Source organism: Perkinsus marinus (assembly GCF_000006405.1).
Source record: "Perkinsus marinus ATCC 50983 genomic scaffold scf_1104296931952, whole genome shotgun sequence".
Taxonomy (NCBI): Eukaryota; Perkinsozoa; order Perkinsida; family Perkinsidae; genus Perkinsus; species Perkinsus marinus.
In genome coordinates this window covers 293408-316991 of record NW_003215582.1, presented here as the reverse complement: position 1 = coordinate 316991, position 23584 = coordinate 293408, and the positions used below count along the sequence as shown (strand labels likewise).

Below are 23584 nucleotides of genomic sequence, written 5' to 3'. Positions count from 1 at the left end.
GGAGCTTTGTTGACCAATAATTATGCAATGAAGGACGCTCGCTGGAAAGGGTGTGTGGGTCCGCAAATTAAAAATCTCATATATTCAGTCAACCCTATTATGTGGGCCAAAATCGACGTTATGGTGGGTCCGTCCCATTATCATAATAGTATTATGAGTCAGCCTTCAAAGGAGAAGTAACTTATACTGTGACCGTATCCTTATCGGACTTCTACGATGAGAATGACAAGCCTATTGTTGGCAAATTATCCGAATCGTTTGCAGATATTAACCTATTTCCTGTGAGTAAGAAGAGTAATAATGGTGGTTTCCATCATGCTTACGATAGAGTGGATTATGGTGCCGATTACCAGTCTATTGTTGATGAGGACCATAAGGAGAAGGACGATGAAGATGAAGATTCTCTCCAGGAACAAGTAAATACTCTTAGAGAAGAAGTGATGAGAATTGCCCAGATTGTGGCTGGACTGCAAGATGAAACGAGGATGCTAAGAGAGATGGTTATAGTTCGTCGTGAATAATTGCTACTGTTCTGCCTTAGACCCACGCTAGTAGCGTGGGCCTCCATCACTAGCGAACTTGAATGGGTAGATGATGTGACCTATTGTAGGCTCCTTATCATAGAGCCTTGCATGACTAGATTCGAGGCAAATGCACAGGTTCCTATCTCTGACACGCGCAGTGGAGGGTTCCGTCACTGTGGTGCCGAATGTGGGATAGCAACCTGAATCGACATTCCCGACTGAGCAACTTCCGAGGAGTAACCTCATCACAACTGAAATGCACAACGCCACAACGTGCGAAACACCATGAGCGATATTGTCAATATCATATTGAGATGAGTCATAGACCTGTGAACACGAAATTAGAAATCATTGGTTCTTCCACTGGGGTTGGCGTTTCTCAACAAAAGCGGTCATGCCCTCCTTGCGATCTTGTAGAGCCCAAGTTGAATGGAACAGATTTCGTTCGAACCTGAGTTAGACGACGATATTCGTTATAGGACAGTTATCACAAATCATCCACTATGCCAGAATGGAGATTTTCAATGACGCACACATTCAAGGGATCCCTTGTTCCGCCGAAGTTCGACGGTCGAATAGAAATCACCGACGGTCAAAGAATACATTAAGGACCTCGCCACGAGTGTCCAAACTCAACTCCGAAAACCCTCACCAGGACATTACTCAAACTCCAACGATGCTGTTGGAAATCATATGCCGATGAACGAGGTATGGGATAACGAATCAAGAACCCTTCTCGGGGGTATCTATTACAGAGACCCCTCGAAGTTTGAGCTTGATGACATCTTCCACGGAGTGAGACTCTGAAAGTCTGCAATGCAGATAAGGCTTATTCGACTATCCGGCACGAAACGAGAATCACACATTAGATATATCTTCTCGGCAGCGGGCTACATCAACCACTAGAGAAGACTCTGATGTATGGATGGCCTCAGCCGAATAGACCCTCGAGCGACCTGTGAAGTGCCTCTGCGGCATTGTTTGTCCTGTGGCGCTTGCCAGCCCTTGCAACCCTCAGCTGTCAGGAAGATCTATAATTGAAGACTTCAATTTAAAGTTTGATCGATATGGTTTACAAACGAGAAACCGAATCCATCCAGTGTTATACATTGAATGTATATGGCGCTCGGCAGATACTCAATTGCTGCATATGAATCTATCATGCAGTATCATACTACTAGATTCATATGCATAACTAGTATGATACTATGATTCTACACATGGAGAAATCGAGTTCTCGTTCGCACGTCTGCCTGTGGCACCAATATCAGACTGTCATTAACCGTTGATGTCGTTAGTTCGACGACCAACATGGAGTACGCTGTAGAAGATGCGCTTCTCATGAGAGCATGAGCATGAGATTGAACTGCCAATTGGAGAGCGAGGCAGCGATTGTCCCAAAACTTCCATATTCCGGAGCACTTAGCATGCTCTCCCGGAGCAAATTTCTTTTATGCCCAGGATAATCTCCAACATGAAGCTCATGCCATAGACGCCGGAACTATTAGGTATAGTTTATTATTTATTAGGTATCGTTTATTATTAGGCATAGTTCTCCTATTAGGTATCTTCCGGTGGAATACAGGAGACAGAAGGTTTAAGTCATGATCATGTCGCATAGAAAGTCTGTTACAGCTCTACTGCGAGCACCCGAGGCTCATCACATATGTTTGAGATCTTCGAAATCTCAGATTCGGATCATACACAAATTTGATTCGCAACGCAGTTTACAGTGGCCTTAAGCCGAAGAACTAGATTGAACTCCGGTCTTAAAAGCCGCGAGCTATACTTACCTCACTCCCTCAGAAAGTGTGGTCTCATAGGCGCGATTGACTGCATTCTTGGTCATGGCAATTGCAGGAGCAGAGAGGGATGCTATCTGCTGAGCCATCTCCAGAGATCTGGGAACAAGCTCCTCGGGCGTGAAGACCTGAGGGTCAAATATGATATTCGCAGCTCTATCGTGCGTGATTTCTCAGGCAAAGAGGTCGGTAAGTACATGAGATACGAGGCCTCTTTTGAGAGCCTCATCTGCCGACATGAGTCTGCCTGTCAAACAGAGCTCCATGGCCAAGCTTTTCCCCACAACACGAGTCAAACGCTGACTTCCACCCGCTCCGGGAATAGTACCGAGAGTGACCTGCAACGGTGAGATTCCAATCACAACTTACAGCGTGAGCTCACCTCTGGCTGTCCAAACACTGCCTTCTCGCTTGCGAGGGCAATGTCACACAACATGGCCAACTCACAACCGCCACCCAATGCATAGCCATTTAAGGCAGCAATAATGGGCTTTCTGACATTAGCCAGATCTTGCCAAAAGGCGAACATGTTCTGCTTGTGGACCTCGGCCATCGTTTGTCGACAATTCATCTCTTTGATATCGGCGCCAGCCGCAAAAGCCTTCTCCCCAGTGGGGAGTCCCCACCTCCAGTGATAACAATAGCACGGACGTCTCCGTCTTTGTCGAGGGCATTGGAGGCAGCACCGAGCTCCTTTATGAGATCGCCGCATAAGACATCGAGGACCTCTGGACGATTCAACCTGATCGCAGTACACAGTAAACCGAAAAGCATAATACCGATGTACTGTAGTACGTCACAAGAGCTGTCCCCTTCTGGGTATCGACGTCAACCAAAATGTGCTCATATCCCACGTAAGAAACGAAAGCTCTATGGATAGCCCTGAGCGCCCCCACCACCGGCATGAAGCTTACTGTATAACCAATCGATGAGTGGGTAGCAACATTCAGGGGACGAGACGAAAATGAACAACTTGAGGTTAGGAATCCTAGTCCTAACTTAGGAAAGGTCACTGTTCCTACAGTAACTTTAGTGACAGACAGTCTGATTGTCTGATGACAGTCATAAGACTCTCGGGGCCCACGCAATCACTGTCTTCTCTCCAAAAACTGTGACAGAGCGACACGTATAGCATGCTCATAGTAGTCACTGATAATTAGTGGTATCATTGCAAGTTCTAGAAGCGACACTGTCTGGATCTTCACACCCTGGGCTGGAGCCCAATTCCTTGAAGTTGCAGCAACAGTCGTGATAACCTAACCACGGTGCTCTCCATCCAAGATACGCTAGAGTGCATTGGTTTGGGAAGACATACGGCGCTGGTGATATCACTAAGTACTCTGTCTCGCTCACTGAGACTGCGAACTCCGACTCATCGACACATGGCCGTAAACTTCCTTGGCACCAGCAGACCAAATAATCACCGGCAGGTACTGTATCAGCGTTGATAATTCCGAAGTCGAACTCGAGGCACTGTGTTGAGTAGTCAGGAGCCCTACAACCCTGGCTTCGACCGTAAAAGCCAGCACTTTCGACCACTTGCGAACTGGCTGAACACGGATCGACCCCACTGGGGACAGAGCCAGTAGGAAGATGCTTTATCATGAGCTTATCACCAGGGTCCAGTGGAGCGCTATCTTCTGCCATATACACTAAGCACTGTGAATGTTGTTCGCACTGAAGAGGTCTGGCAGGGTCCGAGGTGAACCGAGTGAACGCGAGGATCCCCGCAGGAGTTTGATAGTCGACAACGCTGTCGCTACACCCATCGCCAGCTCGACACCAACAAAGCATGATAGTAATTCCGGTTCGGGAAGCATCGGTCACTTGGGAGTCTTTCCAGATACCGTCCACATCTAGGAACTCTGTACGATACTCAGAGCCGTCGGAAGTGCGAGTTGTCATTATAGCAGGATCAGCCGGAGACCAGAATCCTATGCTCGATAACGAAGTTGTACACTCTACTACACCAGTGAAAGGGGAAAGCCGGAGACGATCATCTTGCTGGAGACCATGACCAACATAGTTAGATATGACACAAGCGTAACCCCAGCGGCAAACGTGATAATTCCTATCATAATCGGGACCAGAGACAACAAGCAGGCCCGCGAGGCCATTCGACCACAGCGCATCCTGGAGGGAACAGCATGAGGATGCGCACCAGCAGACTTTATACTCGCCTGTCGTAGATATGGTTACATTGGTCCATTCCAAGACAGTGATGTTCAAAGTCCCCTGGATTGTCACAATAGGGATATCGTTGGGGACATTAACCGCGCTATGATGATACCGAGAGTCCATTGCACCACAGTACGGCACTTGATTGATCCTTATAGTGGACGTCAGGTCGAGGCCAACTCCAGCTACGAATATTGACGACGGCCGTTGAGGGGCAATGTTCCGACGGACGTCTTCAACCACGGTTGGTTTCCATTTCCACCACATATATTGCGTTCCAGTAGCATCTGGCACCTCTTGCAAATAGAGACCACGAAGATCGAAGGCCGCCACAGAAAGGTCCCGGCTGGAAAAGAACAACCATGGACTGGCTGTAGCATCGTTAGCCCGTCCCCAAGCGATCGCTCCCTTAGATGAAGCACCGCTCACTTCGCCTCCCCTCCGCGAGTTAGCGTCAACTTCGCTGTCACCACTAGACGACACGAGAGGATCTCGGATAACACGAACTGGTTGAGGGCGCTGTCGCAATAGCTCGAGACGTATTGAATGTATCATCACTCGTTCTTCTGCATTAGACTGAGCAACCTGGAATCTCAGTCTGTTGCTGGGATGCGATCGGAATATGGTCTCATTGAGGACCATCAGCGCACCACCTGCGCTGCCATGCGGGACCTTCCCCCCAGGCACACTGCATCCGCCATAGACCACTCGGTCAGGGGTACCAAATGCAGTATACCCACCACCGAAGGCAGAGCCATTATATCGGCCCCACACCTCGAAAGCCTTCCCATCTGTACTGTTGTTCGTAGTTGCTTGCAAGCGCAATGCTGTAACGTCATCACAGTGGCGCAGGTCACAGACTGTTACAAGCCTGTCAAACCCGACTGTACCCAACTTAGGCAGGGCGTTGACAACATTACACACTCGGCTCGAATGTCCTAGCGAGACACAGATGTCCAGGCACTGCTTCAGGGTTATAAGCTGGGAACCTGGACTACCTCCACCGTCGAGTGGACTACAGTCAGAAGAGACCGCCATGGAGAAGGTCCTAACCAGAGTCCACTTCCAACCAGGAGCGGAGATCCAGTCCGTAACTGGCAACTGGCCACTCCTACAGTCCTCAGCTGGGATGGCACCAATGCTTGAGACTGTATAGGATCCGCGAATAGCAGTGAACTCCCAAGGTAAAACTACGTCGAGCGCTATCGTTGGCGCAGCAGATGAAGACGCACAAGTGAGCTCGCTGATGTTCTCTATTGTACTACGACGATCAGCATCAGGCGAAGGCCAGCAGGGATAGAAGCTCACACTTCCATCGACGGGATTGATCCCAGCGAACGGAGCATTCCCAGCGGAACCTGCCTCCACTACGTACCACGAAGAGGATCCTTCAGTGAGCAACCTCGAGCCATTGAGAACATCCCAGAACTCAGGATGATGCTCAGAACTGAGAGTCTCATTCGTATCGTATACGAAGACAAAGTCCACCGCACGTACAGCCAGCCACTCCAGATCGGAGGACAGACTCATTGCTACTATTAGAGAATCACGCTCTGTTTTGTTAGGCAGTGACCACGTATTTGAAACAACAGGCTTCAGAGTGTCATCGAAGCGCAGGACTGTTATAGTGCCACTAGTACAAGCTACGAACACGTAACTCACGTCATCAGACGCAAACGTTGCACACTGTAAATCGGCAACCCCACCACGCCCACCACACAAGCCGTCCATGACTGCTGATGGTTCAGTGAGGTCAATGAGAGACCACCAAGACACGCTGCCGGCCAGAGTACCAACCACGACAAACATGCCGTTGTGACACCATTTGACGACGGACACTGGCTCTCCCACTTGAGCCATGCCTACAACAGGTGACAACGTGACACTCACCCGGAAGATGAATACCCTACCGAGGTCACTACCAACGGCTATGATATCAGTTGTATTAGGCGAGAGTGCAATACAGTTGAAAGAGCTAGGCTCATTGTCAACCCGGAGCACAGAGTACTCTGATGCTGTTGTTCCAGTGATGTTCCAAACACTAGCGCGGCCATTAGCGCCAGAAATAGCCATCAAATCTCCACGAGAATCAACAGCAGTTACCGGCACCTTGTCAAGGGTATTCGCTGGACTACTCCAGAGCTCAGTCGCAGATGCACCATCCCAAAGCCTAACATAGCCGTCGCTGTAGCCTACAATGACGATACCATTAGATCTAGTGCTGATAGCGTTGACATGGGCCTTTCCAGGGAACTTCCTACCAGGAGGGACAAGACCATCAGTCATCGCGAAAGTGTCATACTGTATAATGGTGAGGGAGGTTTGGTTAGCGCCAAGACCCAGCGGAAAGGTAAGGCCCGAGTCCATCGAGAAACACGGCATGCTACTGCCAGGTTCTCGGGCGGTGACACTGCATAGGAGCTTTGTTGCTCCAGTAGAGATGGGGTATGGACCAGGGACCTCGGGGGCACATTGGCTGGACCGAGATAGGAATTTCGTGCTGCCAACAGAGACGTTGGCACAGCTATCTTCGTACCCGACCAAGGCTACTGCGTCGACGGACTCTAAGTAGAGACCCTCCACATAGAGGGTGAATAAAGAGAACTGAACAACGCAATCGGAGGGCTCGTTCACATCAGGCTCGATCCAGGCTCGGTGTATGTCCGGACTACTGGCAGCAGCAGCTAATACCAATAAGGCTGCGAAGGACTCTAGCAACATGATCACGTTGTTGAGGTCAGTAGGAGCACATAGGAAAGAGTAGACAAGCTGGTGTTATTAACATGGAACTCATGCACGACGCAGGACTCGAATCACGGATACGTCGGTGAGGATAGATAAGCAACAGTAGCACGGTGTATCAATGGACTGTACAGGAACTGCGATAGAGACGCTTACGCCACACTCTGCAGAGGAGGTAGGAAACAGGGATCCAACTCAGCATGGGGTCGCACAGGTCTTCGCTCTCGGCACTGGTATCTGATATAACAATAGTGGGAATAGCCTAGATGAGGAGAAAGCTTACTTGCCAACAAGCTGGTCGTAAGAAGCACTGCCCTCAACCTTACTAGCATTAGATTGGGGAGTAATTTGCTTGGACGACTCCTCTGAAGTTGATAGCGATAAGGGAAGACGAGGAGAAGTGATGTAGTAGTACCAGCGGCCATAGCCTTCTTGACTTGTTCTTTCAACTCAGCCTTGCGACGCTGAGCCTCTTCACGCTCCTGCCTCTTCTTCTCCTCATTTGCTGCACTTGCAGTCGCTGCAGTAGCCTTAAACACCCAAGTTATCACACGTATCTAGCCGAGGCACCTGCTATTACCAGTTTCTTAGCCTTTTCCGTAGTCTCCTGTTGAGCCAACTTCTTCTTCCTCTCTATCTCCACCATCTGAGCTGGCGTCAAGCCTTGGTCTCTGATACGTTCCTTCTGCTCTGCTGCCTTCTTCTGTTCGCGCTGTCAATAATAACATCATAATTCGACCGTGTGAGTCCTGCAAAAACTACTACCATCTTGAGCAAGTAGGCCGGTACATAAACATTAGGTTTAGCAGCCTCTTCCGCCTTCTTCGCGGCAAGCCTACGAAGCCACAATCATCGACAACTACAATTGATGAAGTACTTCTCCGTCTCCTCTATCTCATGTCTCTTCTCCTCTTCCTCCACCTCAGCAGCCACATCAGCAGGCGTCTTACCCCAACCCTTCTTCGTCACTACATCCGACAGACATCAACACAGGACGCAGCTAGGCTAGGCTACCCTCACTAGAGTCAACAGCCTCAGGCTGTTCATCCAGCTCTGGTTCATCCTTTCCCTTCTCTTCCTGCTGTGCTATGAAATCAGTCTTGACAACCTTAGTCTCAGTTTTCACCAGGGGCTCAGCACCGCTTACGATAGCCGTGAAATGGTCCTGTCAATGCACTTCCGGATATCATCAGGGCCTTGGTCGTACCTCGAGACCATGCTCTTCGGAGGTCTCTTCTTGAGCCTCCTCTACTTTGGCCTCTTCCTTCATCTTAGCCGTCATATTCAACGACTTTACCTTCTTTTTCTTCTTCGCGAAAAGCGCTCCCAATCCAGCAGTTGCAGACATCTTGATACAAACAACTTTGCTTTACAAAACTACCGTTCAAACAGCCTGTATACCTGCAAGATCACCCTAGGTGAGTTACAATGCGAGTAGCGCGCGCCATTATGATCGATTCATGTAAGTGATTTTTGTGCGCACTACTACCGCATATGGATGGTGGTAATGTCTACAGCCAAAGTGAAGGAATATCTCTGAGTCTACCAGTGTTGGATTACTTTCACCCGGGTAGCGCTCTACATGCATCGTCTCGCATAAGCTGTCTCTTCCAGCCACTCCCCAGTGCGAGGCTAGCTATGTGTGTTGGGAGTAGGAAAAGGGATTGCCAATAGTGTTTCATTTGAATGTCTGATTACGTCGCTGAGCATATTCGACAAGCTTGGAAGAAGGTCAGACGGCGGGATCGGGCCGATTCGGCCCAAGCCCCTTACCGACATGTTGAAGTTGGTAATGACCACAGGAGCGACAGGCAGCGCATCGTAGTAGTATTTCTATATCAGGTGTGCCCAACCACGAGTACTATGATAATCGTGTATCGTCTCGTCGGTATAATTGGATTTCTTTTCTACCATTGTCATTACTATTTCAATTTCGCAAGTTCTCGAATCTCTTCTTCCTCGCGAGCGCAGTGGTAATGCTCATACCCGACGTGTCGTCTCTAAGCCCAGTGTCGGCTCTCTTTCCTTTGGCATTCGTATTAGTAGTATCGGAAATACGAGAATTCGTCGAGGAATATCAGGCTTATAATAGAGATAAGGAAACTAACTCCACCAAGACCCACAAGATCGACAAGGACGGTACAGTGGTGGCCGTCCCCTGGTCTGATCTCCGTGTGGGTGATGTGGTATTGGTGATGGATCAAGAGCCTATTCCCGCTGATGTGGTATTATTATTGTCCTCACACGCGGAGAATGCTAAGACCGGATCGGTGGCGTATATGGAGACGAGTAACCTGGATGGTGAGACTAATCTCAAGACGAGAGAGGCTCCTAAGTTGGTTGGAAAGATGGTCGCTGCTGGTTCGGAGTTCACAACACGGCGATCCAAGACTTCAGGTAGTGTTCATGCTGCTCCTTCCTCCAGTGTCTATGCTATAAGCCTGTCAGTCCCTCCTGCAGTTACTACCGAGCCCGATTCGAGCACTGCAGGCGTACAACAGGGATCACCAGTGGAGAGGATGGTACTTGATAAAACTTGTTAATGTTTTCATCCCCCTTCGTTTTCGGTAGACTGTCAAGCGGTTCGCTACTGGCATCAATGCTGAGGACTCTCTCGGGCGTTTGGTATCATCCATGGCGATGGATTTTGAAGCTCCTCATGCTGATATGTACAAGTGAGTCGCAGTTGAGATGGCCAGGGGGCGGTCCAATAGTGTGTGCTGTTGGTAGGTTCAAAGGGACCATTGCTCCGCTCAGTAACACGGAAGATGAGGGCTTTGCTGAGGGGTTGTCTATCAACAACATGTGAGTATTATTATTACTCCACGTAGAGTGATTATGGTAGTATCAGGCTCCTACGTGGGTGTAAACTTCGTAACACTCCTTGGGCCGTTGGTATGGTGACTTATGCTGGATATGATAGCAAAGCTGAGATGAATAGTAGAGGTACATATTCATCATCTCCATACCTATTTGGTAATATTGTTGCAATCTCAGCCGCTGGTCTACATCCATCTAAGCATTCTACGGTGGAGAATCAGCAAAATGCCTATGTTACTTGGCTGGTCGTGTTGTTGGTGATCCTCTGTGCCATCGTCACTATCGTTTTCAGTACGGAGCCCTCACCAGAGGATGAGGACTTTCCTTGGTAGTAGTAGTATATTATCATCGGATTGAACGGGAAAGGGTATGTTGGGTCGATTTAGGTACTTGGTGGGTTTGAGTTATCAAAATCCTATTATCAACTTCCTCGCATTCTTCGTCCTGTTGAATACATTGATACCGATGTCACTGTGGGTCACGCTCGAGATCCTCAAGTTGGCCCAGTCATTTCTCATCGAGTGGGATAATCAATTCTACGATAAAGAAAGGTGAGTTTCGGAGGTCCCGGGTTCGATCCATGGCATGGGCATTTTTGTGCAGAGATCTCCATGCTCGGTGTAATGCTAAGAACATGCATGAAGAGTTGGGGATGGTGACACACGTGTTCTCTGACAAGACGGGTACACTCACCTGCAATAAGATGGAATTTAAGGGCGCAGCGGTCGGCGGCAAAACGTATTCTCTCGATTTTAACGCCCCGGCGCCTGGCTCGGTCCCCGATGGAAAGAAGTGCAACGCGGTCTTCTCGGGCGTCCTCCCAACCAACTTGCAGCTCATTGGGTTATTGCAACAAGAGTTACATCGCGATGGCGTGGACTCGGCAATGGGGCAATTTCTCATGTGCCTGGCTTTGAACCATTCTTGTGAGCATGTCGCTGGAGGTCATATAGATCCTCAGCATATGGCAGAGGAGCCAGCGAAGATACTCACTGGTTGCATACAGCTTTTCAATAAGAAAAAGAAGGGACAGGAACAGAGGGGGGATGACGGGGATGATTCGGGGCGATTAGGTCGAGGTATGATGGATGGTGGTGCGGGCGGGCTGAACGAGGGAGATGCCGAAGAGCCGGATAGTTATCAAGGCACGTCTCCAGATGAGACCGCTTTGGTGGGCGCAGCGGCTGACTTTGGTATACGTTTTATTGACCGAACACCTGAGGTGGAGATGGTCAGACTGCCTGATGGCACTGAGAAGACCTGGAGGCTCTTACACGTGGTTGAGTTCACTAGTGAGCGGAGGATGATGACGGTGGTCGCAACTGACAATGACACAGCTGGTAGTAATAGTGGTGGTGACAGTGGTGGTGACAGTGGTGGTGACAGAGTGTTGGTGTTAGATACTGACGATAAGCCTGTGTACATTTATACTAAGGGAGCTGATAGCTCTATTTTACCCAAGTGTATTAATAATACCAGCGATGATAATATGGTTCGAACACATACTAAGAGGATGGTTGCAAGGTTTGCTGAGACGGGATTCCGTAAGTCTCAATGAGGAAGGGTCTCTCACGAATGCAGTGGTCGCGTTACCTGTGTAGGCCTGTTGGTGCATCATCTCCTTAGGTACGCTATGCGTTGCCTATCGTACGATGTCGCTATCAGCATGGAAGAGTATCCAGAGTGAGATCGATATTGCCCAGACCAAGGTGGTAGAGAGGGAGCGTCTAGTGAGCGAGATAGAGGCCAAGAAGATTGAGGTAAACTTCACCTTGCTAGGGTGCACAGCAGTAGAGGATAAACTACAAGTAAAATTGACGTGGTGTCTTTTTCGCAGCTTGTCGGATTTGAACTGTTCTTAGGATGGGGTCCCTGAGACCATTGCATCTTTGCGTAATGCCAATATCACGGTTTGTATGATAACTGGTGATAAAAGGGAAACGGCGATCAACATCGCCAGGAGCTGTCGACTAGTCACCAGCAAACAGAATGTGTAGTAGTTCATGTGTAGAGACGGCAGAGGTTATGGCAGAGGAAGACAATATTAGGTATACGATGATGAGCCAAAACAACATGTTCGGTGGTGGTAACTTCGTCCCAATAAGGAGTTTACAGCAACTTCTAGGTGGGTCCCAGACGGGGTTAGTTATGGCTCTCGCATACGTAATTCCTCTCTAAACTCTACCGCAGCTGGAATGGCTCTGTGTAACGATTGTGGCCAATTTCGACGATGATCTATCTGCTTTTTTTCGCGATGAGTGTATCACCTGTTGCCTTTTCTGTAGAGGCCAAAGAGCCGGCACTGGGAGTGAATACACCGCTCGAACCTGGCTCATTGGATGAGGACGGCGACCCTGATGAAAGTGATATGCTACTGGGACCTAATCCACGAGCGATATGGGAGCTCACTGGGGAAGGTCAGGACATTGAGGATAAAATTCGCAACGAACAACAGGTGACATTCACGTGCCAAACTTGGTGTTTTTTTGGCCGGGCATGGAGAAGTAGCTTACCACACTTCCATCAAATTGTTATCTTATTAGGCCAAAAGACTCGTCTCTCGAACTGCATCGAACACATCCCGAGTTGCGTCCTCTCCGATGAGGGTGGCATCAGCACGTGGCGTGAGCACACCGGATGGGAACTCTACGACAACTGAGAAGTTCTCGCTGGTCATTGATGGTGCAAGTCTAGCTACTATACTTGTGAACCCGACCAGTAGGAAGAAGTTGTTGGAGGTGCTCACCTACGGTCAATGCGAGTCTGCTGTGTTCTGTCGAGTGAACCCCAAACAGAAGGGGGAGATCGTACATCTAGTGAGGGCCAGTCTCGATAAGCGAGGCAGAGTCCTAGCGATAGGTGATGGTGCCAACGATATCAATATGATACATCAGGCTCATGTTGGTGTTGGTATATTCGGACAGGAGGGGTATCAGGCAGCTGGTACGGCTGATTATGCTATCAGCAGATTTGGTGATCTCTATAGGCTTATGTTCTATCATGGTCGGATAAACTACGAGCGTAATACACATTTCATAAATTTCTTCATCTACAAGAACTTTGTGTACACGCTGTGCCAGTTCTGGTTCGGCATAGTATCCTACTGGACGGGTCAAACGGTTTTCGAGAGTTGGTATGTTCTCACCTATAATTCTGTATTCTGTTTGGCGCCCCTTTTCATTGCGGCCCTCTTCGATAAGGACATCGATCCGGACTTGGACGCTCCTGCTCCCAAGGGATGTGGTCGGATGCCTCATCCCACTGGCCTTACGGTTGATAAATGGTATGAGCAAGTGGTGCCTAGGCTGTATCATAGGACCAATGAGAATTATAATTTTGGCTCGTCAATTCTTCTTAGATGGATTATCATTGGAACACTGCAATCGTTGGTCGCCTTCTACGCGGTATGGGGGTATTGGGGTTATACGGGTACTCCTTTACTCAGCAACGGTCATGTCGCTTCCTACTGGATGATGTCAATTCTTCTGTACTCGTTTATAATGGTGATGGTCACGACGCTGATATTCTATTATACAGTAGAGTGGACGAAACTGTTCATCTTTTGCAACACGATACTGAACATAGTCATATATGTAGCTTTCGTATACATATATGATCTATGGTTTGGTAGTGATGTTTATCGCGAGGCTGTGGCAACCACTGGCAACATCACCTTTTGGCTCATCCTCTTGCTTATTACTGCATCTTGTGTATTACCAATAGTTGGTGCTGCCAAACTACGTGGACTGACGGACCACGCTTACTTCTCGGACCAGTTGCAGGAGATGAGGGCGTCGTATAAGCGAAAAACTCGCAAAGAGAACCGTCATCGACGGAGGCATCATCATCATCATTCTAATCAGCAACAACATGATAGCGATAACAACTACCGTTGTGTGGATAGAGTTGGAGCTGTAGTATGAGTAAATAGCAGTAGGTCGTCGTCAGCCTGATAGTTATTGTGTCAAAAAGGACAGCATTCGATGTTTCACTGTAGTCATAGTCCTTCTACTACTACGCCTCTTTGTACTGAGCATATCGGTATGAGTGAGCCTATCTGAATACTTAGATATTGCTCTAAGACTTGACCATATGGATCGTATATACACTTCATGCCTCTGGAGCAGGCCGTGGCTCTAGTAGCTGATAATACCATTATGATGATAGTGTTGGTTATGATGACTTGTTGGCCTGTATTTCACTTGGAATATTCCCTTTTACTTGCTGGTCATCAAAGTATGGTGTTGTGTTTCACGGTGACAACAGCTTTGTGGGTTTGACCTTAGGCGTAGTGATCAGCTTCCTTCTATGCGGCTATGGAGGACTTCCCTCTCTAAAGTTGTCACTGCGATTCATCCTCAACTTCGTCATCTTGTTGTTGGTAGTAGCAAGAAAGAGTCGGCTCTATTATTACCCTTTATGATTTCGTCTTAGGTGAGAGTTCTTATGCATATTGCAATAACAGCATATCTACACGAGCGTATACTTGGCTTACCTTCCTCCCACTATGTATAGTCTTCCAGTTCCGAAGGCTGTCGAACTGTTATTTCCTCCTCACTGCTGTTCTAGCTTACGTACCCGACGTAGGCTCTCTCAATCCCTTTGCCTCTGTGGCTCCTCTGATTTTCGTGCTTATCGTATCGGTCGGCCGAGAGTTCATTGAGGAGTACCAAGCCTACCTACGTGATAAGGAGACTAACCGTGGCCGTTGCCATGTGGTGGTCCAGGGTGGGCGTGTGGTCTCAAGACAATGGTCCGATATATACCCTGGGGAAATCGTTCTTGTGAAGGAGTGGGATCAGCTACCTGCTGATGTGGTATTATTATTGTCCTCACATGCTGAGAATGCTAAGACTGGATCGGTGGCGTATATGGAGACGAGTAACCTGGATGGGGAGACTAATCTCAAGACGAGAGAGGCTCCTAAGTTGGTTGGGACAGTGCTGGCGATGAGCTCTACCACTCGGAATAGTGAGTCCGGCATCATCGAATCAGGTAAGGTCATAGTTCGTCCACTGTACAAGAGCTGTGAAGTGCAGATACCGTGGAAGAAAGCACTGGAGAAAGGCGCGTAGCTCTTGAAGGTCACAACATCGTCACGGACGTAGCCTCTTTTGCTCTGGGGTTCACTGCGATACCTTGTCAGTTGTCGGAGGATGAGAGTGCACAGGAGTTGTCATTGTTGGTGAGCAGCAGGCTCTCCATCGACTTTGAAGCTCCTACCACTGATATGATGAAGTAAGAGCTGGATGAGGCATCTTGTGTGGTTGAATGCTTTTCTTACTTCCTTACAGATTTCAAGGTACACTAACGGTGGGTGATGACAACTGTGAGGCAACGGAAAGGTCTCAGGCGATCACCATTGACAATGTGTGAGTGACTTGTCATGTTTGTACTTCACGGATGACCGGTTTTCTTGATATAGTGTCCAAAATGGATAGAGAAAACCGAAATGGCTAAACGATAGCGAATTTTGCGTAGATTCAGAATCTGTTATCATTTCTGTTTTGTTACTGGTATAATAATAGCCTAAAAATCGATTATGCGGTTTCCGCGTTTCGCGCGCGCCCGTGGAAGAGTTTGCAGTATGCACACTCCTCCAGAATAACATACTCCTTAGTATGCTCCGAGGGTGCAGCTTGCGTAATACCGCCTGGGCTGTAGGAGTAGTGGTGTATGCGGGGAGCGAGACCAAGGCGATGCTGAATAGTCATGGTAATAGTAGGAGTGGAATCAACAGTGTTGGTTAGTAGTTGTTATTCTTCATCAGCTCACTCTATGGGACCACGTAAGCAGAGTACTGTCGATAAGGCTATGAATGAATACGTCTTGGTCTTGTTCGCGCTCCTCAACGTATTATGTGCTGCTGCTACTATAATAACGTCGACCTTTACACGGGCAGGGGAGGAGGGGAGCGAGGCAGATCCACCATGGTAGTCGCGATGGTGGGATGTAGGTGATGTAATTCCTCCGGCTCCATCATCCATTGAGTGCGTGATCTGTTATCCTAGGGTCTTGGCCCTCAACAGCTCACTGTTGTTGAGCTTTTGTTGGGCATAAACCTCCTTGCTGATCATGTTCGTGTTATCAGTGCGTGTTATGGTAGAAGTGCATTACGGCACGTGTTGTTTGTTAGCTATTCGCTGGTGTTAGGTACCTCGAGGGGCTGTCTTATCAGTCGGAGGTTGTGACTTACATCTCATATTTCCTCCTGCTGAACACTCTGATACCGGTCTCACTCTGGGTCAGCGTGGATGTCATCAAGTTCGCACAGTCCTATTTGATAGAGTGGGACCTACACTTATACGACGAAGAAAGGTAGTATGAGGGGAGGTCCCGGGTTCGATCCCTGGCATGGGCATTTTTGTGCAGAGATCTCCATGCTCGGTGTAATGCTAAGAACATGCATGAAGAGTTGGGGATGGTGACACACGTGTTCTCTGACAAGACGGGTACACTCACCTGCAATAAGATGGAATTTAAGGGCGCAGCGGTCGGCGGCAAAACGTACTCCGAAGAATTCCCGGCGGAAGACTGTGTTCTGTCGGGCGAGGTCGGCGATGCGAAGACGCATACTCATTTCACAGATGTCCTTCCCCCTTCCCCGGGGTTGATCAATCGTTTTCGAAAGGCCTTGGCTGGCCCCGGGGTAGACCCAAACTTGGAGCTCTTTCTTCTGGCTCTGGCCATTAATCACTCCTGTCGAAGAGTACCGGAATGGCGAGTTGATGTGGGAGGCATTGACACTCCAAAAAGGGAGGAAATTGGCTGCAATCCCTGCCTGTATATCAGCCGCAAGAAGTCCGTGCCGAGAGTGGGCGTTGATAATGCCCAGGAAAGCAACGGGGAGATGGGCTCTGAGGACTCTGTGTTTTATCAAGGGACTTCTCCTGATGAGAGTGCACTGGTGGGAGCAGTCGCGGACTTTGGGTATCAATTTACGGATCGTACACCGCATTCGATAGAGTTGGAGCTACCGGGAAGGGTTAAAAAGGAATTTAGAGTGCTGCATGTGGTGGAGTTCAGCAGTGAGAGAAGGATGATGAGCACTGTAGTGACGGACACTGGTCCTGGTAAACTACTCCTGGTGAGGGACTGCCTACCACTCCGTGTAGATACACCCGACAAGCATGTTTATGTGTTCACGAAAGGCGCAGATAGTTCAGTAGTCTCCAAATGTGTGGTTCATGCTGATGCTGGTCTTGACCGAACACTAAAACATACTGAGGAGATGGTCAAGAACTTTGCTGAGATGGGCTATCGTAGTGGTTCGGCAGGAGCCCCTGGGCCCTTAGGGTTGAGTTTCTTCCTGGAAGGTACATTATGTGTCGCATATCGTCGACTGCGGCATAGCGAGTGGCAGATGATTGCAGAGGAGCTACACGAGGCACAGGTTGGCGATGTGAATTTGAGGGAGAAAAATGTGGCCAAAATCTGCGATGAAAAAATCGAAGTTGGATTCACATTGCTAGGGTGCACAGCAGTTGAAGATAAGCTTCAAGTGGGAGGTATCTTGCTATCTTGCATTTCCTCAACGGCACATGGTCAGGATGGTGTTCCCCAGACTGTAGCGGCTTTGCGAAACGCGGGTATAACTGTGGCAATGATTACTGGCGATAAACGGGAGACCGCCGTGAATATTGCTAGGAGCTGCAATCTCGTGAGTAGCCCGAAGAATATGTAAAGGCGGGAGGATTTGCGCGAGGAGTGGTATGAGGAATGTGTAGGTACAGAGTGTTGTGTAGGGAAGCAGATGGGGATGAGAGTAGCTGTGTGAGTCTGACTACTATGCACCAATCAGAAGGCATGCCATATCGTTGTGAGTCGTAGTATGCCTTGATAGTTGGGGACTTCCCTTCAGGTGATGACGGAGTCCATGTAGTTGAAGAACGAGCTACTTGGGAGATCATGGGCGACCAGTTTAACGATTGGCCAAGGCTTCCTTCTATGCTAGTAATAGTTGGGATGGTGGCTATTGTCATTCGATACAACCATCAGGATCGGGAAGGACACCAACAGGGTCCTCCTCCTCCTCCTCCTCCTCCTCCTCCTCTTGTTCGTGGCATGAGTATGGCAGTAGAATCCAAGCTAATAGCAGAGCCTGGTGCTTCTGGTCAAAAATTTTCAGTCGTTATTGATGGAACTTCCTTGCCGACTATACTACGATCGTCAAGGAGCGTCAATCGCCTGCGCTCTATCATTAGCCACGAGCTGTGTGAATCGGCTGTGTTCTGCCGAGTGAATCCCAAACAGAAGGGAGATATCGTCCGGCTCTTTAAGGATGGCTTTGGTGGTAGAGGCAGAGTCCTAGCGATAGGTGATGGTGCCAACGATATCAATATGATACATCAGGCTCATGTTGGTGTTGGTATATTCGGCCAGGAGGGGTATCAGGCAGCTGGTACGGCTGATTATGCCATCAGCAGGTTTGGTGATCTCTATAGGCTTATGTTCTATCATGGTCGTTGGAATTATGAACGCATAACTCACTACATCAACTTTTTCATCTACAAGAACTTCTTATTCACCCTTTGCCAGTTTCACTTTGGTACAGCCTCGAGATGGTCCGGCCAAACAGTGTATGATTCCTTCTATGTTCTGGTATACAACTCCATTTTCAGTGTGCTGCCTCTCACCGTTGCGGCCCTCTTTGACCACGACGTCCATCCTGATCTAGATGGGCCTGATGGTGACGGCCGAATACTTCACGCGCCGAGTGTCACCCCTGCATTTTGGCGATACCAAATTATCCCCAAATTGTATCATCGCTCCGCTGCAAACTACAATTTCAATCCGCGAGTTTTATCAGAATGGATAGTTGTGGGTACTTTGCAATCGATAGTATGTTATTTCGGCGTATGGGGTCTTCGACAATATAACAGTGCTCCTGTCGGCGACCACGGCCTCGCCTCCGACTTGTGGATGGACTCTATCCTCCTCTATACAGCGGTGCTAGCATTGGTGTCGGTACTTATACTACTCTATACTCGGGAATGGTCCTGGGTTCTAATCTTGGCAATGGTATTTTTTCAAATTTTGTTGTACATTGCTTTCGTATTTGCATACGATACCGCGATTGATGACGATGACGCTTCGGGTTATCTGTACAGCGCCCTCAGCTCCGTCAGTTTTTGGCTCATCCTACTTCTCACAGTGGTAGTATGCTTCCTCCCTGCCTTGGCACTGCGGAAATTGAAGCTTCTGTCAAGTCAAGTGCCTCTAGTAGAGGCTATCAGGCAGCTTCGTGTTAGTCAGTAGTCATTGCAATGAAGTGTCATTGACCTTTTCTAATTGCCCCCTATTGCATGCAATCATATTTGACTGTTGTCTCCTGTCGAGCCCGGCCCTATGTTCTCGTGTTAGTGGTGGGCTAATACGGTATAGTGAATTAGTGGATATTAATAATGAGTATAATAAAGGTTGATGTGAGCTCATAAATCCTGGTTGGTTTCAGTGATTTTCCTAACTCCTGTCGCCGTCACTAAATCGGCGAACAAAACGGAGTGTACTGTAAGAATAATATGACTAAAGTCCTGAGCGACAGTGAAGTCGCATCGCTAGACGAGCAAATTGAGCGAGTGACCAACATGGGTCTTCTCACAGAGGCTGAATGCAAGAACCTATGCGAGAGGGTTCGAGAGCTGTTACAGGTAGGACGAGCTGCATAGGGGCACTGTCATGGTGGCGACGGCTAATGTCAGGAAGAGTCTAATGTCCAGCCGGTCCGATGCCCTGTTACAGTATGTGGAGATATTCATGGGCAATTTTTAGACCTCAAGGAACTCTTCAGAATCGGAGGGAAACCTCCAGAAACTAACTATTTATTTTTGGGTGATTATGTTGATCGAGGGTAAGGTCTCAGCAGATAATCCCAAAAACTGTTTTTGCTAGGTATTACTCGTTAGAGACTGCAGCATTGATGTTCTTATATAAAGTCCGTTTCAAGGATCGCATCACCCTCCTTCGTGGCAACCATGAGACTAGACAGATCACACAAGTAACTTTTTGTTGCGGTTTATTCCGAGGGAATGTTGTAAAATTATCAGGTCTATGGTTTCTACGATGAGTGCTTGCGGAAGTACTCCAATCCAAATGTGTGGAAGTACTTCACAGACACCTTTGATTACCTTCCGTTAACAGCATTGATCGAGAATCAGATCTTCTGCCAACACGGTGGTCTCTCGCCCTCTATCGACCTACTAGATCATGTTCGCCAACTGGTAGTCACACCTCGCTGCTTGTACTTGCTTCATCAGTATAGCAGGACCGTGTACAAGAGGTCCCTCATGAGGGCGCCATGTGTGACCTGCTATGGTCTGATCCTGATGAGCGGTGTGGCTGGGGTATCAGCCCGAGGGGCGCTGGGTAAGTTCTCTTGCACCTTTCATCTAGATGGGCCTCATTTATATCAGGTACACCTTCGGACAGGATATCTCGGAGCAGTTTAACCATGCCAACGGTTTGAAGTTGATAGCCAGAGCCCATCAGCTGGTCATGGAGGGCTATAACTGGTGCCACGACCGGAATGTCGTCACCATTTTCTCTGCACCTAATTATTGCTATCGATGCGGTAATCAGGCAGCCATCATGGAGATCGATGAGAATCTCAAGTGAGCCAACGTTTTTCAGTGAGTTGGTGCGGTTGAATCCATCTCTAGGTACACTTTCCTGCAATTTGATCCGGCCCCTCGCGAGCAGTCTTCGCCTGATATTGCTCGAAAGCTACCGGACTACTTCCTCTAAGCCTATCAGAGGATGTTGCCTATTGCTCGTGCGCTGTAGATATGCTTATTATTACTATCTGTACTACTGCAATGATACCCCAACGACTTAGTCTCTGTTACGTTGGAAGTAGTCAATCTCTTGGGGAGATTTCGTTATGATCGGAAAGACGGACATTGCGACCCTTGCCGAGGTCTTTTACGGAGTCTTCAAATTGATCGACTGTTATGGTGTGATCATTTTCCTCGGGTTGAGGAGTTCGTTCTATCCCGGGCATGACTAGCAATTCCATCGGCTCTGGTACTACTAGGACGTTGAAGGAAGTCCAGCAACATGGGAAATCTTCTAGTGATTTAACCCTGTCCTGCGAGAAGAGAGAGTATCCTTACCTCGCTGACTATCTCCGACTGAATCCTGAAGCTCACTGCAAAGATTCCAAGATGGTCAGGCCAAAGATTCAACGATACTTCGACACAGAGGCCGTTTGCTGGGTTTGTCTCGGCCCCCACAAGTCGACAGTATGCCCTGAAAAGCGCTGCTTTCGATGTTCCCAGGCTGGACACAGTTACGATGAGTGCAGGGCTGAGGAATTCTGCATCAATTGTCGTAAATACGGTCATGCAACTCTGGAGGCATGTCCTCTCTATGTATACTGTCGAAGCCGCAATACTGCCTTACACGCCGGCTTGACATGTTCCGTCTGCAGTGGGAAAGGGCATGTACAGTGTGATGGGAGCACTAAAGTCGATGGTGTGGGTCGGCTCGTCAGCAGTGCTGCAGGTAAGGATATGAGCACCACTAGTTGCAGAGTTGAGCCAGTGGCCAATCATCGATACGATTACGCAGGAGTCGTCCGTCCGGTGAACGGCCGACACCAGAGTCTCCATCAAGACCTAGGTATTGTCTCGGAGAGTCAATGGCTAGATGGGCTAACGGTCGGAGTGGCTTACAATACGGGGATATACTCTGACGTCTGTGGTAAGCCCAAAGGCTGTGCTCCGCCTGCTCACCAGTATCGAGAATGATTGTTGGTTATGTGCTTTTATCGTGCGTGTAAGATTCGTATTGGCTCTTTGTTGTTGCGCTGATAGTGGAAACCTGGTTTGATTCTATTCTGGATTTTATTCAAATCAAAAGCCTCACTGTCATGTTAATGGTTGGTACTGGTGGCGCAAACTGCGCTGCTCGATCATCATAGTCTCGAACCAAAGCCAAGAGATGCATAGGAGAAGGGGATAATAATACCGGCAAAAAATACATCAGGAAATAAACGTGCAACTACATGACGAATCCTCAGTGCTTCTGATAGGAAAGGTGTAAATGTAGTGACACCGCGCCCATCACGATGAACTCGTCCATAAGGAGATTGATCCTTCGTGGTGATCGCGGTGGAAGCAAATGCGGTCTTGCCTGTTGTCCCTGCCAAGGGCAGACCACTCGAGTACCATTTACCGAACCAAGATCAACAATGGTGACGGTTTCCCCGCACAGATTGAGCCTCGCGTGGGTCCTCGAAATTGATGGATGATCGAGGACGTGGAAGTTGGGCAGCTGCTTTGGATTAGTACGACCAAATAACGAATCTCCTTGCTCGATGCGAATCGGTGCTGCTCCACCATTCGGTGCTACACTTACCAGAGGCAGTACTCTCACAATGAGGATGGGCTTTTCGATGGGAGATGATAGAGAAGTGTTGGATTCGTTCATGAACTGCGAGTCGGGCACAGCCTGGCTATCGGATGTCGGTTGCGATATCCACTCAACAGCACCGGTCACAGCACCAAGGGCTCCACCTAGGGAGTCCGCGGCTAGTGAAAGCCTGCGAGACAAGACGCAAAACTCCTTGGGAATTGGACCCACCCCCAAGCCCTGGGCTAGAGCCTCCGCGAACTGGCAACAGTTTCGCCGTAGGAGATCGTAGCGACCAATAGTCCAGAATTCACCCAAGCGGCGAACGAGCTCATATACACGACGCTCAGTGAGGGCCGTCGAACCCAGATACACCGACTGCCGATAAACGTGGACGTCATGGTGAGTCGGCTCATGCCAGTAAACACCACTGGGATCCAGATCATCAGGGCCATTGGGTGGGCCGATACCAGAGTAATAATACTCCTTACCGAAGACAGAGACGCCTACATGGAAGGCACCACCAACGCCAACCATAGCCAGAATGGTGTTCAGGCGGACGATGCCCTGGTCCAAGTCGTACACGTTGAGGACCACCGCATTGCTCTCGGGGTTCTGCGAGACCTCTGGAGGAAGCAAGTCTTTGATATTCCCTTGCTTGCCCCCGCCAGAGATAGAACTGGACGACGCTATAGAAGCGGTGGAGGAAGAGGACGACGTGACGGAAGTGGTTGGTAATGAGCACAAGGGATGGCGCCGGACGCTCATGACTCAAGGGGAGCTAATGAAACGCTGTTTATGGACGGACTCCAACGAAGCAGTTCGGGGGGACCACGACCAACTACGTTCTTTGCATCAGAAATCACCATCCAAAAAGGGCTATTAATAAAGTCCTTTACAGGCTATCAGCAGTAACTCTATCACTCACATTAGATACTCTATCACAACAGAGAGTATGTCCCAAGGGTGGTGCCTCCCATTGTGAGGGTTCTGAACTCAACAGGCCTCAACATAAAGGACAGGCTTAGCCGTGGGTATGGGAGTACACCATGATTCTTACGAACGTTGCATCCTCCGACTTGGAGGCCTCTAATTCGGTATATGCCCGACCAACGCTGTAGTCAACACTCACTAGGGGAAGCTGATACGCCAGCAAGGGCGGCATCA

The 23584-nt window shown here is 48.8% G+C and overlaps 9 protein-coding genes across 9 annotated transcripts; 5 read left to right on the top strand and 4 right to left on the bottom strand.

Annotated features, from left to right (window-relative positions):
* Nucleotides 1-99: 99 nt before the first annotated feature.
* Nucleotides 100-521, top strand: Pmar_PMAR023607 (hypothetical protein; the record flags this gene model as incomplete). Its single annotated transcript, XM_002785844.1, has 2 exons — nt 100-127; nt 163-521. The coding sequence occupies 2 exons, from the start codon at nt 100-102 to the stop codon at nt 519-521; spliced, it is 387 nt and encodes a 128-aa protein (XP_002785890.1).
* A 351-nt stretch (nt 522-872) lies between these two features.
* On the bottom strand, nt 873-3231 carry Pmar_PMAR023606 (conserved hypothetical protein; the record flags this gene model as incomplete). Its single annotated transcript, XM_002785843.1, has 6 exons — nt 873-975; nt 2318-2454; nt 2524-2664; nt 2709-2927; nt 2966-3068; nt 3122-3231. 6 exons carry the CDS (start codon nt 3229-3231, stop codon nt 873-875), a joined length of 813 nt encoding a protein of 270 aa, XP_002785889.1.
* A 999-nt stretch (nt 3232-4230) lies between these two features.
* Pmar_PMAR023605 (hypothetical protein) lies at nt 4231-7225 on the bottom strand (the record flags this gene model as incomplete). Its single annotated transcript, XM_002785842.1, has 3 exons — nt 4231-4260; nt 4292-4459; nt 4526-7225. 3 exons carry the CDS (start codon nt 7223-7225, stop codon nt 4231-4233), a joined length of 2898 nt encoding a protein of 965 aa, XP_002785888.1.
* Nucleotides 7226-7341: 116 nt separating this feature from the next.
* On the bottom strand, nt 7342-8611 carry Pmar_PMAR023604 (axoneme-associated protein mst101, putative). The gene is made up of 8 exons (XM_002785841.1): nt 8454-8611; nt 8261-8411; nt 8124-8214; nt 8012-8081; nt 7827-7958; nt 7662-7776; nt 7530-7611; nt 7342-7483 (listed from the first exon to the last, which is right to left on the bottom strand). The coding sequence occupies exons 1-8, from the start codon at nt 8592-8594 to the stop codon at nt 7399-7401; spliced, it is 867 nt and encodes a 288-aa protein (XP_002785887.1). The 5' UTR covers nt 8595-8611; the 3' UTR covers nt 7342-7398.
* Nucleotides 8612-9222: 611 nt separating this feature from the next.
* Pmar_PMAR023603 (hypothetical protein) lies at nt 9223-15442 on the top strand (the record flags this gene model as incomplete). Its single annotated transcript, XM_002785840.1, has 17 exons — nt 9223-9768; nt 9818-9921; nt 9977-10051; nt 10098-10192; nt 10244-10394; nt 10453-10617; nt 10670-11406; nt 11467-11610; nt 11693-11874; nt 11929-12059; nt 12115-12191; nt 12352-12521; nt 12610-13349; nt 13698-13891; nt 14501-15061; nt 15106-15304; nt 15361-15442. 17 exons carry the CDS (start codon nt 9223-9225, stop codon nt 15440-15442), a joined length of 4353 nt encoding a protein of 1450 aa, XP_002785886.1.
* A 245-nt stretch (nt 15443-15687) lies between these two features.
* Nucleotides 15688-17750, top strand: Pmar_PMAR023602 (hypothetical protein; the record flags this gene model as incomplete). The annotated part of the gene is made up of 4 exons (XM_002785839.1): nt 15688-15781; nt 15837-15999; nt 16220-16384; nt 16439-17750. 4 exons carry the CDS (start codon nt 15688-15690, stop codon nt 17748-17750), a joined length of 1734 nt encoding a protein of 577 aa, XP_002785885.1.
* A 281-nt stretch (nt 17751-18031) lies between these two features.
* Nucleotides 18032-19324, top strand: Pmar_PMAR023601 (hypothetical protein; the record flags this gene model as incomplete). The annotated part of the gene is made up of 1 exon (XM_002785838.1): nt 18032-19324. The coding sequence occupies one exon, from the start codon at nt 18032-18034 to the stop codon at nt 19322-19324; it is 1293 nt and encodes a 430-aa protein (XP_002785884.1).
* A 188-nt stretch (nt 19325-19512) lies between these two features.
* Pmar_PMAR023600 (serine/threonine protein phosphatase, putative) lies at nt 19513-20872 on the top strand. The gene is made up of 7 exons (XM_002785837.1): nt 19513-19716; nt 19768-19916; nt 19958-20063; nt 20113-20286; nt 20331-20431; nt 20479-20676; nt 20725-20872. The coding sequence occupies exons 1-7, from the start codon at nt 19588-19590 to the stop codon at nt 20807-20809; spliced, it is 942 nt and encodes a 313-aa protein (XP_002785883.1). The 5' UTR covers nt 19513-19587; the 3' UTR covers nt 20810-20872.
* Nucleotides 20873-22081: 1209 nt separating this feature from the next.
* On the bottom strand, nt 22082-23185 carry Pmar_PMAR023599 (conserved hypothetical protein; the record flags this gene model as incomplete). Its single annotated transcript, XM_002785836.1, has 1 exon — nt 22082-23185. The coding sequence occupies one exon, from the start codon at nt 23183-23185 to the stop codon at nt 22082-22084; it is 1104 nt and encodes a 367-aa protein (XP_002785882.1).
* Nucleotides 23186-23584: the final 399 nt, after the last annotated feature.

Bases quoted from the DNA above. Each gene is read 5' to 3' on its own strand.
- Pmar_PMAR023604 (XM_002785841.1), bottom strand. From the start codon at position 8,594: ATGTCTGCAACTGCTGGATTGGGAGCGCTTTTCGCGAAGAAGAAAAAG. The intron at 7,959-8,011 runs GTAGTAGTTTTT...TATTATTGACAG, and splicing joins CGGCCTACTTGCTCAAGATG to CGCGAACAGAAGAAGGCAGC. The intron at 7,777-7,826 runs GTAATAGCAGGT...TGGGTGTTTAAG, and splicing joins CGGAAAAGGCTAAGAAACTG to GCTACTGCAGCGACTGCAAG.
- Pmar_PMAR023600 (XM_002785837.1), top strand. From the start codon at position 19,588: ATGACTAAAGTCCTGAGCGACAGTGAAGTCGCATCGCTAGACGAGCAA. The intron at 19,717-19,767 runs GTAGGACGAGCT...GGCTAATGTCAG, and splicing joins GGGTTCGAGAGCTGTTACAG to GAAGAGTCTAATGTCCAGCC. The intron at 19,917-19,957 runs GTAAGGTCTCAG...TGTTTTTGCTAG, and splicing joins GGTGATTATGTTGATCGAGG to GTATTACTCGTTAGAGACTG.